The following is a 15,246-nucleotide window of genomic DNA, read 5'->3' on the forward strand; positions in this document are numbered from 1 at the left end:
TCGACGTTTGACATTTTACAATCCGCGGTATCCCGAACCGGCCTGGGACCACTCGAATAATTCATCGTTCATCTAGGTATTCAAATGCTACGAAACTTTGAATATTCGAACACTCAAATATCAGTAATCGAATTCCAATTTTATTTAGTAATAAACAATAGTACTTCGATCTTTTATTACCTACATTCCGTTCCCACGGTTAAAAATGATGTTTAACGATGTCCGCGCATCAGACACGTCCTTTTTATGTAATACGCCGAGTATGAAATAAAATGAGATTCCTCGTACCGGTTAAAATTTTAAATACCTCCGCGTGTTCACGACCCGTTATCCGAGAACAACTTCCAGAGCCGCGGTATATGATAGGCGCAAATGGCACGGGGAACGCAAACGATTAAGTAACGAAAAGATCACCCCTCGCGCGATCAAACCTACTCGAAAGCTCAAGCGACTCCCTCGTAACGTAAAATAGGCACAAAGACGTGTCCGCGAATGGCTGTTACGACCTGTCCGAGTGCTGTCCCCCGTGTAAAATTGTTTCCCACATGCCGCAGTCATACTACTTGAGTGCGAGAGCTGAAACTACTTGGGTGCTTGTAATTTTAAGAACAGTGCTTCTCAAACTTCTCAGGCCCGAAGCCTACGTTCACATTTTTATTTTTTGCCCACATTTTGAGTATTGTTTCTCCTACCTATGCAAAATAAAATCCCACTTATGCAAAAATTAAACAATTCTTAAATAGGAATTTATTTTACTCTGCAAATATTATAATACGAACTCTACTTTTAATATTATTTTTATATAATCTCATACTGTGTGCATTTTGTAGCCTCAGGTCAGGGTCAAGGTCACAGCTCTATCTATACCATTTATCGAGTTTATACTAGTTGTTAACCCATTGTTCATTGTTTTTTATTTAAGTGCATGAGTATTTATACTCGTCTTGGACTCCTCTTTTCTTTAGTCTCTTACAAACACGACTTATAACTAGACTGCGAATCTTCATGCAAAATAAAATTTTTGCGAACGTGCCTACAAAAATTGAAACTAATTCAATCTTTTTTATGTTCTTGCATACTGTGTGCATTTTGTAGCCTCTTACATATCCAAATTTCCTATAAATCCATAAAACTCCGCGGTCTACTCATCACGCTACAAGGGAATACCTCCTACCAGAACCCAGCTCACCATTTCACTCGCTATCCATCCAGAAATATTCCCCGCACCCGTTCCCCAGGGACTTCTCCTTATCCCAAAAACATCCATCTACAAGCTCCAACAAGAATTTTTCGATTATCTCACTCCGTTCAAGAGTTCTTACGTATATTAAGCTGGCGTGGCCATTTCAAAAGGCCAGTGGCAAATTAACACGATATTTTTTGTTATTTATTTGCCAATTATTTGCCAAAGAATTAATTTTTTTGCTCCAGCCGTTTTCGAGAAACAATGGCTATCCTAGCGTAATATTAAGCTAGCGTAGCCACTTATGTATCTCTGTACCTAACAGGGATATCGATTCCATTCTTGCAGCATATTTTTTTTGCAAATTATTTGCTCTTAATCCATCGAATATGAATTTTTTTGCCCCAGCCGTTTTCGAAAAACTGTGGCTGCTCTAGCTTAATATTAAGCTAACGTAGCCACATGTTGTATCATAAGACATAACAAAGATATCGATGCCATCTTTGCGACATATTTATTTGCTATTTATTTGCTCTTAATCCATCGAATATGAATTTTTTTGCTGCAGTCATTTCCGAGAAACGACGACCGCGCTAGGACAGCGTTAATCTAGCATAGCCAAATGTCGCGGCTCCGTACCCAACAAAGATATCGATACAATACTTGCGGCATATTTATTTGCTATTTATTTGCTCTTAATCCACCGAATATGAATTTTTTTGCTGCAAGAATGTAATTGATATCCCTGTTAGATACAGAGATACATAAGTGGCTACGCTAGCTTAATATTACGCTAGGATAGCCATTGTTTCTCGAAAACGGCTGGAGCAAAAAAATTAATTCTTTGGCAAATAATTGGCAAATAAATAGAAAAAAAAAAATCTCGTGTTAATTTGGCATTGGCCTTTTGAAATGGCTACGCCAACTAAATGTACGTAGAGTTCTTCGGGTTTTAGTCCCGCGCCTCTTAGAGAGGATTCGTCCCGATACGCTCCAATACATCAGTCCACGGGTTCCCGCTTGAGAAGCCCTGCTCCAGGATGGCTCCTCGCGCGAAGTGTTGCTCGAGGGTATCCAATATCCAGCGCTATCTCACGCGCGCTTGTAATTCCGTTTTGTTAGCGCGTCGGAACGCCGCGTCTGTCGGAGGTCTTGCCGCTTTGTGTCGCGGAGGAGCCCGCTTCCCTCGGGCCATTATCCTTCCCGCGGGATTCCATCAGCACCCACACTCTCCCCGTGGCCCTTGTTCGCAATTACCAGGAGAATTTACCGCGGCGCGCATAGGTTATGCCACGAGCATCGCGGCGTTGTTACCTATTACGTTCCCTCCGGCGCGTTATCCATCGATGTCCGCGCCGTGGGCCCTCTCGGCGCTCGCCAATTACCTGCGAGAATTTACCGTGGCCAATGCACCGATATCAGTTCCTCGACTCCTGCGTCCATTATCCTTGGACCTCCGACTGCTTCCAACCACGGGAAAATAAAGTCTCGGGGAAAACCGTAACCTGCGGCAGAGTTTGACGAAACCCTTTCGAATGAACACGAAGCTTGTCTCGTTTGGAAAATGTTCGGAAGAAGAGGTTTCTATTCTGTGTTTACATTTGACTCGAGTCGAACGTAGAAAAGGACAGAGATCTCCACAAGTTTAATCCAAGGGTCGGTACCTATGCTTGAGGGCCATACCCGACCCCACCCGAAGGTGATGGGTTTGTAAAACGACAAACGGGCGCCTAATAACTGATTATTAGTACCAGTTACCACTGGTAGGGGTTCTTATTCTAACGAACCGACACAGGCCGACCGGGAAAGAAAATGGAAAGACAAGCCCTCTTCATTATTACACTTCATCGAGGCAAGTACTCGGAAACCTCGTAAAACTTTAGTCTCCAGCAGTGATGGGCAAAACCCTAGGTTTAGAATAAATCTGAAGTTTGCCGATATGTTTGTCTCTTTTCCTTCTTTGGAAAATGTTCAAAAGAGGAAAGGATATAGACATATCGGCAAACTTCACATTTATTCGAAGTCTAGAGTTTTGCCCGTCACTGGTCTCCAGTCTCTAGCAATTGTAAGGAGTTTTGCTCTAGGGTCCTCTTGTTCTGGGGAGGTCTAGCACCATCGACCACCCCAGGCGACGGACCCTTAACGTACAAAAGGACAGAGAGTGAGAGAGAAAGAGGTCCGAGGAAAAAAGCAATCGGCAGAACCGTATCAATCGGTTAGGATCATATTACATTGCTCCCTCGCCAAGAGGGAATCCCCCAGTGGTGAGGATAGTCATCTTGCATTTATCCAGTCAATTCTGTCTTGCACTTATCCAGTCTTTACTGTATCTCGAAGAGCTAGGGTAGTCGACATGTCATCCTTAGGCTGCTTTGAAGTCAGGTGTGTTGGACTCCAACGTGTCTTGTTCTGGTAATATAGGCTTCGAATAAACCTGAAGTTTGTCTCGTTTCCTTTTTTGGAAAATGTTCAAAAAAAATATCTTGGAAGTCTAGAATTTTGGCCAACTCTGGCCTAGGGTGTCGTACTATAAGAATGTCTGTTCTGAGTATCTCGAAGACCTGTAGTCGACATGTCATCCTCAGGCTGCTTTGAAGTCAGGTGTGTTGGCCTCCAACGTGTCTTGCTCTGATAATATAGGATTCGAATGAACCTGAAGTTTGTCTCGTCTCCTTCTTTGGAAAATGTTCGAAAGAAGAATCTTGGAAGTCTAGGATTTTCGCCAACTCTGGCTCAGGGTCTCGTACTCTAACGTCTGTTCTGAGTATCTCGAAGACCTAGAGTAGTCAACATGTCATCCTTAGGCTACTTTGAAGATGTCTCGTTCTGACAATATCTGTACTTGGGTTTCCTCATTTTTCTTTTAAATATTCCAATTGTTCGGTCAGAGGAACTGATTTCGTAACTGATTAGTGATTACTCATGAAACAGCGTGCTTGTGTTCTTCCCGAGTTGTAAAATGTTTCGGTACAATGCGCGAGGGAATAATCGCGGCGAGCAGCAGCAATAAAGCAGAACCACCCAGCTATCATTTTTAAGAGCTCGGGGCGATCGATCGATGAACGTGGATCCGTATTTGGCTCGGCAAATAACCGAGTATTATAGTTACAGCGTTCGGAACGACCCTGGCACGCGTTTATGCGCGGAATGAGCGCGTTAATCCGACTTGAGCTGGCGCTCGAGCGTCGGGTTGGGTGTTGGTAACGATAATCAGGCGATAACTGCATGGTATCCTGAGTAATGCCTCTGGATTCTACGATACTAATTTTACATATTAGTCTTCTTATGCGTGGTGTTTTGCAAGTTCTTCTCGGGGCGGTAGATAGGTCTGTGTAAATAGATTTAGCCTTTGCCAATCGCTTTTTGTTCAGGTTATAGATGAGAGCTGGTTCAGGGGGCGGCGAGCACGCGAACTAGTGGCGCCATTATTTTACACTAGGGGTGTGCGGGATTCCCGAGAATATTCGGGATTCCCGTAAAATGTCCGGGATTCCCGAAAACATCCTGAGAATATTCGGGATCCCGAGTTGATTCGAGATTCCCGAGAATACACGAGATCCCGCAAAAATCCGGGATTCCCGACAATGTACGGGATATAGGATAATATCTGGGACTTTCGAAAGTGTTGTTGTTCTTGAAAATTTCAACAATCCGAATGTACGGGATTTCGAAATTCCCAGGAATTCCGAACATTTACGGGATCTCGAAATTGTCAGGTATCCCGAATGGTTTCGGGATCCCGGAAATATCACGGGAATCCCGGATGTATTCGGGATTCTGAAATTCTCGGGATTCCATCCCGATCCCGGGAGGAATTCCCGTCCCGACCGGGATCTCGCACACCCCTAGTTTACACTCCACTGCGTCTCTCTCTTTTTGTTTTCATTTTTTCTCATTATCGACTCTTATTTTTATCATTTTTTCTTATTTTAAGCCGAAAGGTTTTCTCCATACTCCTTAGCCGATCCTAACCCAACCATGAAAAATCCGGCTACACTACCCATTCTGCTACTGTCCGCCTTGCACTGCGTTTCTCTACTACTTCTTTTACTACTTCTGACCACGCATCTTTTTTCCTTTTTTTTCCAACAAACTTTTGAAACTGTTCCTTTCTTTGACCGCAGGAACAGTTATCACTGAATATAATGACCCCTTATTCCCTGAATGTAAAATGCCTGTCCCTTTTCATAGCCCGCGTAATGAGAAAAAGGCTCGACGGCGAAAGGGTTAATCGCGAGGTGTAAGTGCAGCCGCGGATGCGCATAGGAATCCCAGGGGAAGGATAATAGTCGAGGAACGTGTGCGGTGCGACGTGTATCGTATTCCTCGGATGCCGGAGTGGCAGCACAGCCGAGGTATCGGTTTTAGTGCGCGGCACGAACATAATTTAACCATCGGACCGTCGACGGGTAAAATATCGTCGGCTTGGTTACAGGAACGCCTGTAATCCGCCCTCTTAACCCCTCCGCTCACGGTGGAGATAAATTTAACGCGTTGCAGTTCATAGCGAATCTGTACAAAATTTCAATTTCTGGGGAGTTTGAAAGTTTTACTTGAAAGTAAAAGTTCCGTTGAATTGCAGGACTCCCGTTCGTAAAGAGCTCGTTAACGTCTCAAGGGATACGATACGTATGTCTGTAGTTGCTTTTATATAAAAATTGTCATTAATTACGATCGCAATACCTTTTAGAATAAAAAAAAATATATATATATACAGGGTGTCCCAAAAGTCGGGGAGGAGCCGGAAATGGGGGGTAGCTGAGACGATTCTGAACAACAATTTCCTTTGCAAAAATGTCGGATGGGGCTTCGTTAAGGAGATATTATCAGAGCGATAATCCGACCAATCAGAGCGCGCGTAGACCGTTGGAGCGGCCGCGGTAGCGAAGGCTATGTGCTAAGCGCGGCCGCCCTTGTACGCGAACAAGTGACTCGACGTGCATCGAAGGACATTGACGCTGCCGCCTAGCGCGTACCCTTCGCTATCGCGGGCGCTCCAACGATCTACGCGCGCTCTGATTGGTCGGGGTTTTCTCTTAATATCTCCTTAACGAAGCCCCATCCGACATTTTTGCAAAGGAAATTGTTGTTCAGAATAGTCTCAGCTACCCCGCATTTCCGGCTCCTCCCCGACTTTTGGGACACCCTGTATATATATATATTATCAAAGTGAGACAGATCATTACAAATTTTTCTTGTGAGAAATTAAAAATTATAAAATTTATCCCTCGAGATGGGAATATAATTCAGATAAATTGTTCGATGAAAATGACCTGTCCTCCAGCTCCCGCTGCGCTGGAACGCGAAACAACTTTTATCCCCGATAATTGGAACGATTAACGAGCTGATTTCTCTTTTACTTGGAACCCCGTCACCCGAAAGTGATACGAATTTTTATGAAACGCACGAGCGGCAGGCTCGCTCCCGAAGAGAATGGAATCTCGCGAGTTGTCCACTCCATTAGAATTTCTTTTTCATCGTTTACTCGACCACGCGGGATAACAATATTCGAGGAACGCGCTTCCTGATCGCGAGGCGGCGAAAGAATTCATGTACGGTTATGCGGATGCATATATTCATGAGCCTCGGTCTTATTCAAGTTATTCCCTAGCAGATTCTTCGGAAATGCTTGCGAAAGGGAGGTTTACAATCAATCTCGTATGTATTCGTACCCTCTGTGTCTATTAAAAAAATTTGTCACTATTCCATTATAGGTTAGATGTTTCCAAATTAATGTTTCATTATAAATACGAACACGAGTAAACTTCACACATGTACATGTTTATTTATAACGAGTATTTGCAAAGATCAAACCTATCGTTCAAATCAGACAAAGGTCTATTAAAGAAATTTATCTTAATTTTTCCAACATCTAAAAATATAACAATACGAAAGGTAAAATACACGTTACAACGTTTGGAAAACAAAACATACTTCGATCCATGAATATGAATTTATGTAAACATCCACAGGCTTATTAAGCTAAATTCTACAGGTTTCTGGCTTGTCCATATTTTTCTGATAATACTACGCGTATCAATTTAAAAATTTAACGCTCCTCTTCAATTATATTATATACAATGGATACGATATTTGAAACTAACCCTAGCACAGCCAGTCAAATGACCGTTTTCAAACTTTATGTAGTTTCTTAAATACGATATATAAATTGTATAGAGCTGGTTTGTGTATTACTCGATTCAGTAACAAATTAAATATTTCTGAATTGAATTGGAAAAGGTGGATTTAACTAGTCGAGGTAGAAACAGGAATAAATAAAATGTTCGTTTGGCAAAAATTTTCTTGCGCTGTCGTGCAAAATCCCTACAGGATTACTAAAAAGCTTATTCAAATGTACTAAACAGAAAGACTGGGCAAAGTACTAGCTGTTTCAACGGCGTGTCCTGAACGATAACGGAAAACCAAGGGAACGGCGAGGCGATTCATAGTCCTTTGGAGAAAAATGGTACCGGTTTGAAGAGATTTCCCCGTAGCCGCGCCCTGCCGCCACCCAAACATAATCTCGATAATATTTCCGAGCCGAGTCCTTGACGCCCAGGCTTGGATTGGGCGGTGGATAAATTACTGGGCGTAAATTGCCTCCTGACAGTAAATTACCAGATAGCGGTGGACGATACCGCGAAACATGGCGCCTACGCACTCGACGACGTCCGAGCGAACGCGCTTCTAGGATTTTCAACCGGAGACGTGCGAATGGGACGAATTCAGCCAATGGAATAAAAGTTCGTTGTATATTTTTCCTATGTCGAGTTGAATTTAAGAATTTTATTTCCACATATGTTCACCCATATGATAACTGATATGACTTTAACGATAAGCCTATCGACATTTTATTTATGCCTGTTTCTATTAGGTTGTCCTAAAAGTTTCTTTCGTGAGTTGCATTGAATTATTTTCTGTGCCAGTGTTTATATAAATAGGCAATCTAATTTCTTAGACATTGATGCTGTAACAGTAATGAAGCGAAATGAATTGTACACAATTTTGTAATGTAACATGAAACATAAAATATTGAGTACGAATTAATTATTAATAAAACGATAGAAACTTTTTGGACAACCTAATACCTGTTAAATCCACCTTTTCCAATTCGATTCAGAAATATTTAATTTGTTACTGAATCGAATAATACACGAAACAGCTCTATATAATTTACAGTGGGTGTAGAAGGTATTGGTTAACTGATCAATTTCCCAAAAAAACTTTGTAAAATTGTGATTTATTAACTTATTTTTATTTTGAATTATATCTATCTCAGAGATTTCCGAGAATATGTAAAATATCATTGATTATAAAAAAAGGAAGTTAAGAACACTACAATTTCACACAAAAGTTTGTGGGGAAATTGATCGGTGTACGAATACATTATAACATTCTACACTCACTGTGTGCCTGTTTTTACCTCGACTAGTTAAATCCACCTTTTCCAATTCGATTCAGAAATATTTAATTTGTTACTGAATCGAATAATACATGAAACAGCTCCATAAAATTTATATTAGGTTGTCCCAAAAGTTTCTTTCGCTTGATTAATAAGTAATACATGCACAATATTTTATGTTTTATGTTACATTACTGAATTGTGCACGATTCATTTTGCTCCATTACTGTTACAACATGAATATCTACGAAATTAGATCGTCTATTTATATAAACACGACTACATAAAAAAATTTGAGAGGAACTCGCGAAAGAAACTTTCGGGACAACCTAATATATCGTATTTAAAAAACTACGTAAAGGTTGAAAACGGTAATTTGACCGGCTGTGTTAGGTTTAATTTCAAATACCGTATGCGTTGTATATTTCGTAATCGAAGAGGAGCATTAAATTTCGAAATTGATACGCGTAGTATCGTCCATGTGTACCTTTGCTTCGTATCAAAATGCCGTTATTTACGACGACCTTCTCGAATTGAAAAATACACAACGCCAAAGTGAGACAACATATTTGTATGTCAAGTATATTTGCGATTTATGCCGGGAGGATAACAGAGGCGACGGGGATCGAATAAATTTGAATAGCAGTTGCGCAGGCACGTGGCCCCGCTCAGCTGTTTACACGGATAACGTCTTCGTTGGTTGTGCGTTTCTACGAGGGGAGAAAATATCGGAACCACCATCGAAGGTCGGATTCCGCGAATCTGTACATCCGTTACCTGTCGATTCAAACGATAGAACGTCTATTGAATCTAGTAAATTGCGCGTAAACGATCATCATCGATTCGTTTCAATGACACGAGCGAAGGATGTATGCACAGGCACGTGCTCCAGGAATCTCTTAACTTTCTACAGAAATCATCCACGAGTAGACTGCGAATTTGTATGCATTTATGGGACGTGAAAATATGGGAAAATCTATGAAAATGTCCGTAAATGCAAAAGTGTATAAAATAATGTACATGGTACATTCTTTAGATGGACAAAGTTTTATTTAGGCTTAAATTCTTTTTCTGTATCTATGAAAATTACCATAAAAGCATATTATAAAATATCAACAATGATATATACAGTGGGTGTAGTAAGTATTCGTACACCGATCAATTTCCAAAAAAACTGTGTAAAATTGTATTTTATTAACTTATTTTTTATAAACAATGACATTCTACATGTTCTAGGAAATCTCTAGAATAGATAGATTACAAAAAAAAAATAGCTATTTATGTAAGTTACGAAATTAACAAGAAAAAAACAATTAATCGATAGAAATATTGAAGCAATAAGTATTCGCACAACTGTTTAAAAGTACTTTCCTGGAAATTTCATGTTTTCTAATTTTCACGGAGCAATAAACTAATGTGTTTACGTTACAAACTCTGCTGTGGTTCGACATAAGAATCGTACAAATACTTATTGCTTCTATACTTTCACCCACTTTTCGCATTTTTTTGTTAATTTCACAAATTATATTAACTAGTAAATGTTGTTTGGACTATATCTATCTTAGAGACTTCCGAGAATATGTAAAATATCATTGATTATAAAGAAGGAAGTTAAGAAACTACAATTTCACACAAAAGTTTTTTGGGAAATTGATCGGTGTACGAATACATTCTACACCTACTGTATATTACACCATTTGGAATGTTAGACAAATTTTATTTAAGCTTAAATTCTTTTTCTCTACCCATGAAAATATGAATTCGCATAAACATACGCAGTCTATTTGTAAGTATCCGAAGACTAGTGAAATAAATCTAATCGTGTTGAAGAAATTCTATCCTCGAGTATCGTAAACCTTGTTCAACCGATGGAAACAGATTGCCCGAGTCTAAGGTGCACCTACGACGATCAATTTCGTAAAAAAGGATCGTTTCCACCGCTGGTCGACATAGATCCATCGACAGCGTTACCGAATTGTACTACAATGCTGTTAACATTTCCCTTTGTCCGGATCACCGCCATCTCCGTCGATTCGATTCCGTGAATCGTATGCTCGGACCGATACGATCGCCGCACGATCGGTTTCGGTATACGTCTCGCAACGAGTTTTTTTACTACGGAGATCGATGATTGGACTTGCCCGTTTTACTTGAAAATCTAATTCTCCTTCCATATGCTCGAGACACGCTTTCTTCGAGGTTTCGTTTTACGTAGATTTTGCTTTCAAGGAATATTTCTTTATTTGCAGAATAATTAAAAAAATTCTGTAGAGCAAGAATAATATTTTTAGAATTAAATAAATGGCACTGTTATGCCGTTCTGCTTTCTAAAATGAAATTTATTTCGGTTTCTCTGCTCGAAAGAAGAAAAGGAAGACTATTAAAATTATTTGGGCAACTCCGAGTCCCAGTTTCGATGATCGAGAGGAATTTCTCGCAATCCTGGAAACACGGTGGTTTTCACGGAACGACTTTGCGAAACTGTGGCCGCAAACTCGAGGCGTTTCGGTGAATCGACGAAAATTAACAGCCGCGAAACGAAATTGAAGTAGCCGCTGCGTAATACTTGAAACGTGCGAGCCCGAAACTTCACGGGAACGACCCTAATGACTGTCGAAACTTAGTGGATCGACACGGGGGGGACTAACAAATTTCAAAGTGTACAAGACGAGCTCCACGATATCATATTAAATTTTCAAACTGATAGCGGTTGTAGTTTTACCGCGAAAAATTCTGGAAGAAATGCCCATTTTTAACTTGAGAGTGATTCACGAAGAAAGCCCTGCACTAACATAGTATTTAATAACTCATTTTCTACCAAAGCAATTAATACACCAAAATTCATGTAGCATTTACACAGATGTACCAATACTCTCAACAAGTTTCAGGTCGACCACTTGCTTATTCGTTCAAAAGAACAAATTTTCAAATTATGCCTCCTTTTTGACTTGAAAGGAAACGAGGAAATCCCCTTACAAACATATTATTTATTAACTCATTCTCAACCAAAGTAACTAACCCACAAAAATTCATGTAGTATCTCCACAAATGTACCAATTATCTCAAAAAGTTTCAGGTCGACCTCTCGCTTATTGATCTCAAAAAAAATCTCAAATATTGCCTCCTTTTTGACTTGAAAGAAAACGATAAGAAATCCCCTTACAAACATATTATTTATTAACTCATTTTCAACCAAAGTAACTGACCCACAAAAATTCATGTAGCACCCTCACAGATGTACCAATGTTCTCAAAAAGTTTCAGGTCGACCTCTCGTTTATTAGTTTAAAAGAAAATCTCAAATATTGCCTCCTTTTTGACTTGAAAGAAAACGAGGAAATCCCCTTCCAAACACATTATTTATTAACTCACTTTCTACCAAAGTAACTAACCCACAAAAATTCATGTAGTATCTCCACAAATGTACCAATTATCTCAAAAAGTTTCAGGTCGACCTCTCGTTTATTAGTCTCAAAAAAAATCCCAAGTATTGGCTACTTTTTGACTTGAAAGGAAAGGAGGACGAGGCACGCGGAAACTCCCTTAAAAAGATATTCAAAGCGATATCAAGTATTCTCGACGCCTCTCGATAAGAGCCGCTAACGAGCAGCGACTTTTCACCGAAAGCTGTCCACGCGAAATAAGCCAATCTGTTCATTCGTGGAAGCGTTTTAGAGCGTGTAGCCGTATTTGGGGCCGCGGGTACGGGAAAAAAAGAGGTTCCCGTGCACCCTTGGGGCACACCCTCGGGGACCAAAGCCGAGCTGCTTCGTTTCCGCGTGTACCAGTTATCCGGCGATCCGACGCGTTACGTAAACTGACATTTTCGCGGCTAACGCGAATCGGCGAGCCGCCGCAGTCGACAAGTCGATTCCACCGGAGTTCACTGGCAAAAGCACCGTTTACAAAGGCCTCTTTACATAATTCCCATCGAATCGACACAATGCTACATTTGAGAAATTCGGCTCTTTGAGCATTCGCGATTAAATTGTTTCGAAAGTGAACGAACATGAAATACTAGACGTGGAAATTAATTTTCTGCTTTAATTCTTTGACAATCGATACTTTGAGTGATAACAGAAAACTCCGAAAATTATTTTCTGTTAAATTTATAATATACGAAGATTGGGAACTTCATGGGGGAGCAATAGCGTCTTCTACTGATTTGTAATAAATAATAATACAGGTGAAAATAAATAATCAATTCGTTAAAGCAACCAGATTTCGATTCCGAAAGTTTTTGGCTGACCTTTTGAAAAATTTATCGCCATTTCGGTCAAAATAATACGGAAACGTTACGTAACGCGAACTATTTGCGATATTTAAATAGTAGCCGCCGTTCACCGCTGCGATCGGTTTTCCTTTTCGACCTTCGAGAGCGATTCAAAAGACAACCGCGCAAAACGAGGCTAGCCAACGAGTTAATCCTCTTTATAGTAGACGAACATATGTGTTTCATTTGTCAACGTTACAAAAATATTAACGTCGATTTTATTGTATGAACGTCTACTTCCAACTAAACTAAAAACGCACAGGTGACAAGGTCACAGGTTATACAATTGATGACGTGCTACAGCTAAAATTAAAATAAATTTCTGCCGTCATGATTCAATCTTTCCATTTTATTCGCTCATTCTAATCGAGCATTTAACTCGTCTTTATTAGACTTTTATTCCATTTTGTCTAATGATGGGGTCTTCAATAGTGAGAAAATGTTTAGTAAACAAGCAACAAAAGATAATCATCGTAAATCTCCTTATTCTTACCAAGGTCTCGGAACATGTCTAATTAAAACAAATACAATACTTGGAATGGCACGCTACGTGTTAACAATTTCTCACCAAACAACGCTCAAAAAAAAAAAAAAAAAAAAATGTCGAATAGTTCAACGGTAAACACTTCCTCAGTACCGAAGACCACGCAAACTCTCACAATGGGATTTTCTAATTAAATTAAAATCCCATGGGAATATACAGTCAGTCTCATAAGTATTCGCAGCTTCGATATCTATTCAAGAAATTTGCGTAAATTAAATAATAGGCTTAATATTAAATAAATTTTTCATTAGAAGTATATACATGCGTAAACTCATATACATATTTATAATGAAAAATTTAGTTGGAAAGAAAAGAATCAAACCTATCATTTAATTTAGGCAAATTTCTTAGATAGACATAGAGTGTACGAATAGTGACAGGACCGACTGTGGATTCCGCTACCGATTTGTCATCGATGAAAGGTAACAAGAAATCCGTCAAATTGGTCACTCACCCACTGTGGAGGCGGCGGCCAGCAGGAGCACCACGCTGCTCGCGACGATCATCTTCGTCTCCCTGTGTGGATCCTGTTCGGTCCGCGAAACGATTCACGCGTGGACGGTACGTTGAAAAATCTCCTTCGGGGTGGCTAGTCGAACGTCGCAGTATACGCGCACATGCGAGTGAAATCGCGATGGTAAACAACTAAAACCGTGCGAGGGCCTAGTCGCGCGATCGAGCTGACTACGGACGCGTACGTGTGATCCTCGCTACGACGATTTCCTTTCGTTCCTTCGTGGATCGCGTTTCTACCGAGCATGGACAGCAACTGGCTGCGGGGCTGTTGGCACGCTGGTGAATTCGTTGGAAATCCAGCAGGGGTTGCAGGAAAGCCAGGCGAGAAGAGAAGCAGGGCAGCGAAGGCTTCGATGTTGGGCGACGATCAAAGCCGCGAGAGCTCCATCGACGTCGCAAAACATATGCTACGGTCACGAAGAGAGAAAGGTGACTGGATATACGCAAGGCGTGCTCAATACCTCCTGTCTTCTTGGCATAGTCACCTTTCTAGCAAACCAGCAACAAAGAAGAAGGGGAGCGTTGCTCGGCGTACCGCGTGGCCACCACCATTCTCGCTAGCCCGCGATCTCCAGAACCGATTCGACGATGATGGTGGGGGTGGTTCTGGCTGGGGGTCGGTGGTAGTGGTGGCTGGTAGCGCTCGGTGGTGGTGGCGCGACCAGGGCCCCATGGTGGTGGTTCACCGAGCGTCTACGGTGGTGGTGGTACCGATCCCAATTGCCTTCCACGACGAAATCCGCCTTCCTTCGAACAGATTTTTTCCCCGCGTCTCGTATCGGTAACCCTGAAACCATTCTCGGCTTACGTGACCAGCGGACGGGTGAAAAGTTGCTCTTTCTCCTCTGAAACGAAATACGGAGGGTTAGTAACAGAACCAGGATCATGTAAGTAGTCGATAATAATTCTAATGCTGCGGGGAACGCTCGAGTACGCGTTTCATACACAGATGTGCACGTTTCTTACGATTTTAAAATGCGCTTAGACTCTCAAGTTCGCCCAGAAATTTATAAAAATCGGAAATTAAAAATCTGCTCGAGTACTTATTACAAATCTACGAAATTCACTAATTTACAACTTTTTTAAAGACTCACATGAATGCCATATTTTTAGAAATTCGTTTACAACCGATAAAGACTTATGAATTCTCGCGCGTGTAATACGAAAATGTGCACATTTATTACGATTATAAAATGCACTTAAATTTTAAACTTCGTCCAGAAATGTATAAAAATGGAAAATTAAAAATCTGCTCGAGTATTTGTTACGAATCTACGAAATTCGCTAATTTACAACTTTTTTAAAGACTCGCAATAAATACCATATTTT

The 15,246-nt window shown here is 40.8% G+C and overlaps 1 protein-coding gene across 2 annotated transcripts in view; it reads right to left on the reverse strand.

Annotated features, from left to right (window-relative positions):
* The window catches only part of LOC128877009 (uncharacterized), a 93,207-nt gene that overhangs the window by 73,259 nt on the left and 4,702 nt on the right, over nt 1-15,246 (reverse strand). For both annotated transcript variants that reach the window (XM_054123931.1, XM_054123932.1), the window contains exons 2-3: nt 14,403-14,762; nt 13,856-14,324 (exon numbers count right to left, since the gene is read on the reverse strand). In XM_054123931.1, coding sequence (XP_053979906.1) covers nt 13,856-13,907 — 52 coding nt within the window. In that variant the 5' untranslated portion in view covers nt 13,908-14,324; nt 14,403-14,762. The remainder of the gene's footprint in view (nt 1-13,855; nt 14,325-14,402; nt 14,763-15,246) is intronic.

Source organism: Hylaeus volcanicus, chromosome 5 (genome assembly GCF_026283585.1).
Source record: "Hylaeus volcanicus isolate JK05 chromosome 5, UHH_iyHylVolc1.0_haploid, whole genome shotgun sequence".
NCBI classification, from domain to species: domain Eukaryota; kingdom Metazoa; phylum Arthropoda; class Insecta; order Hymenoptera; family Colletidae; genus Hylaeus; species Hylaeus volcanicus.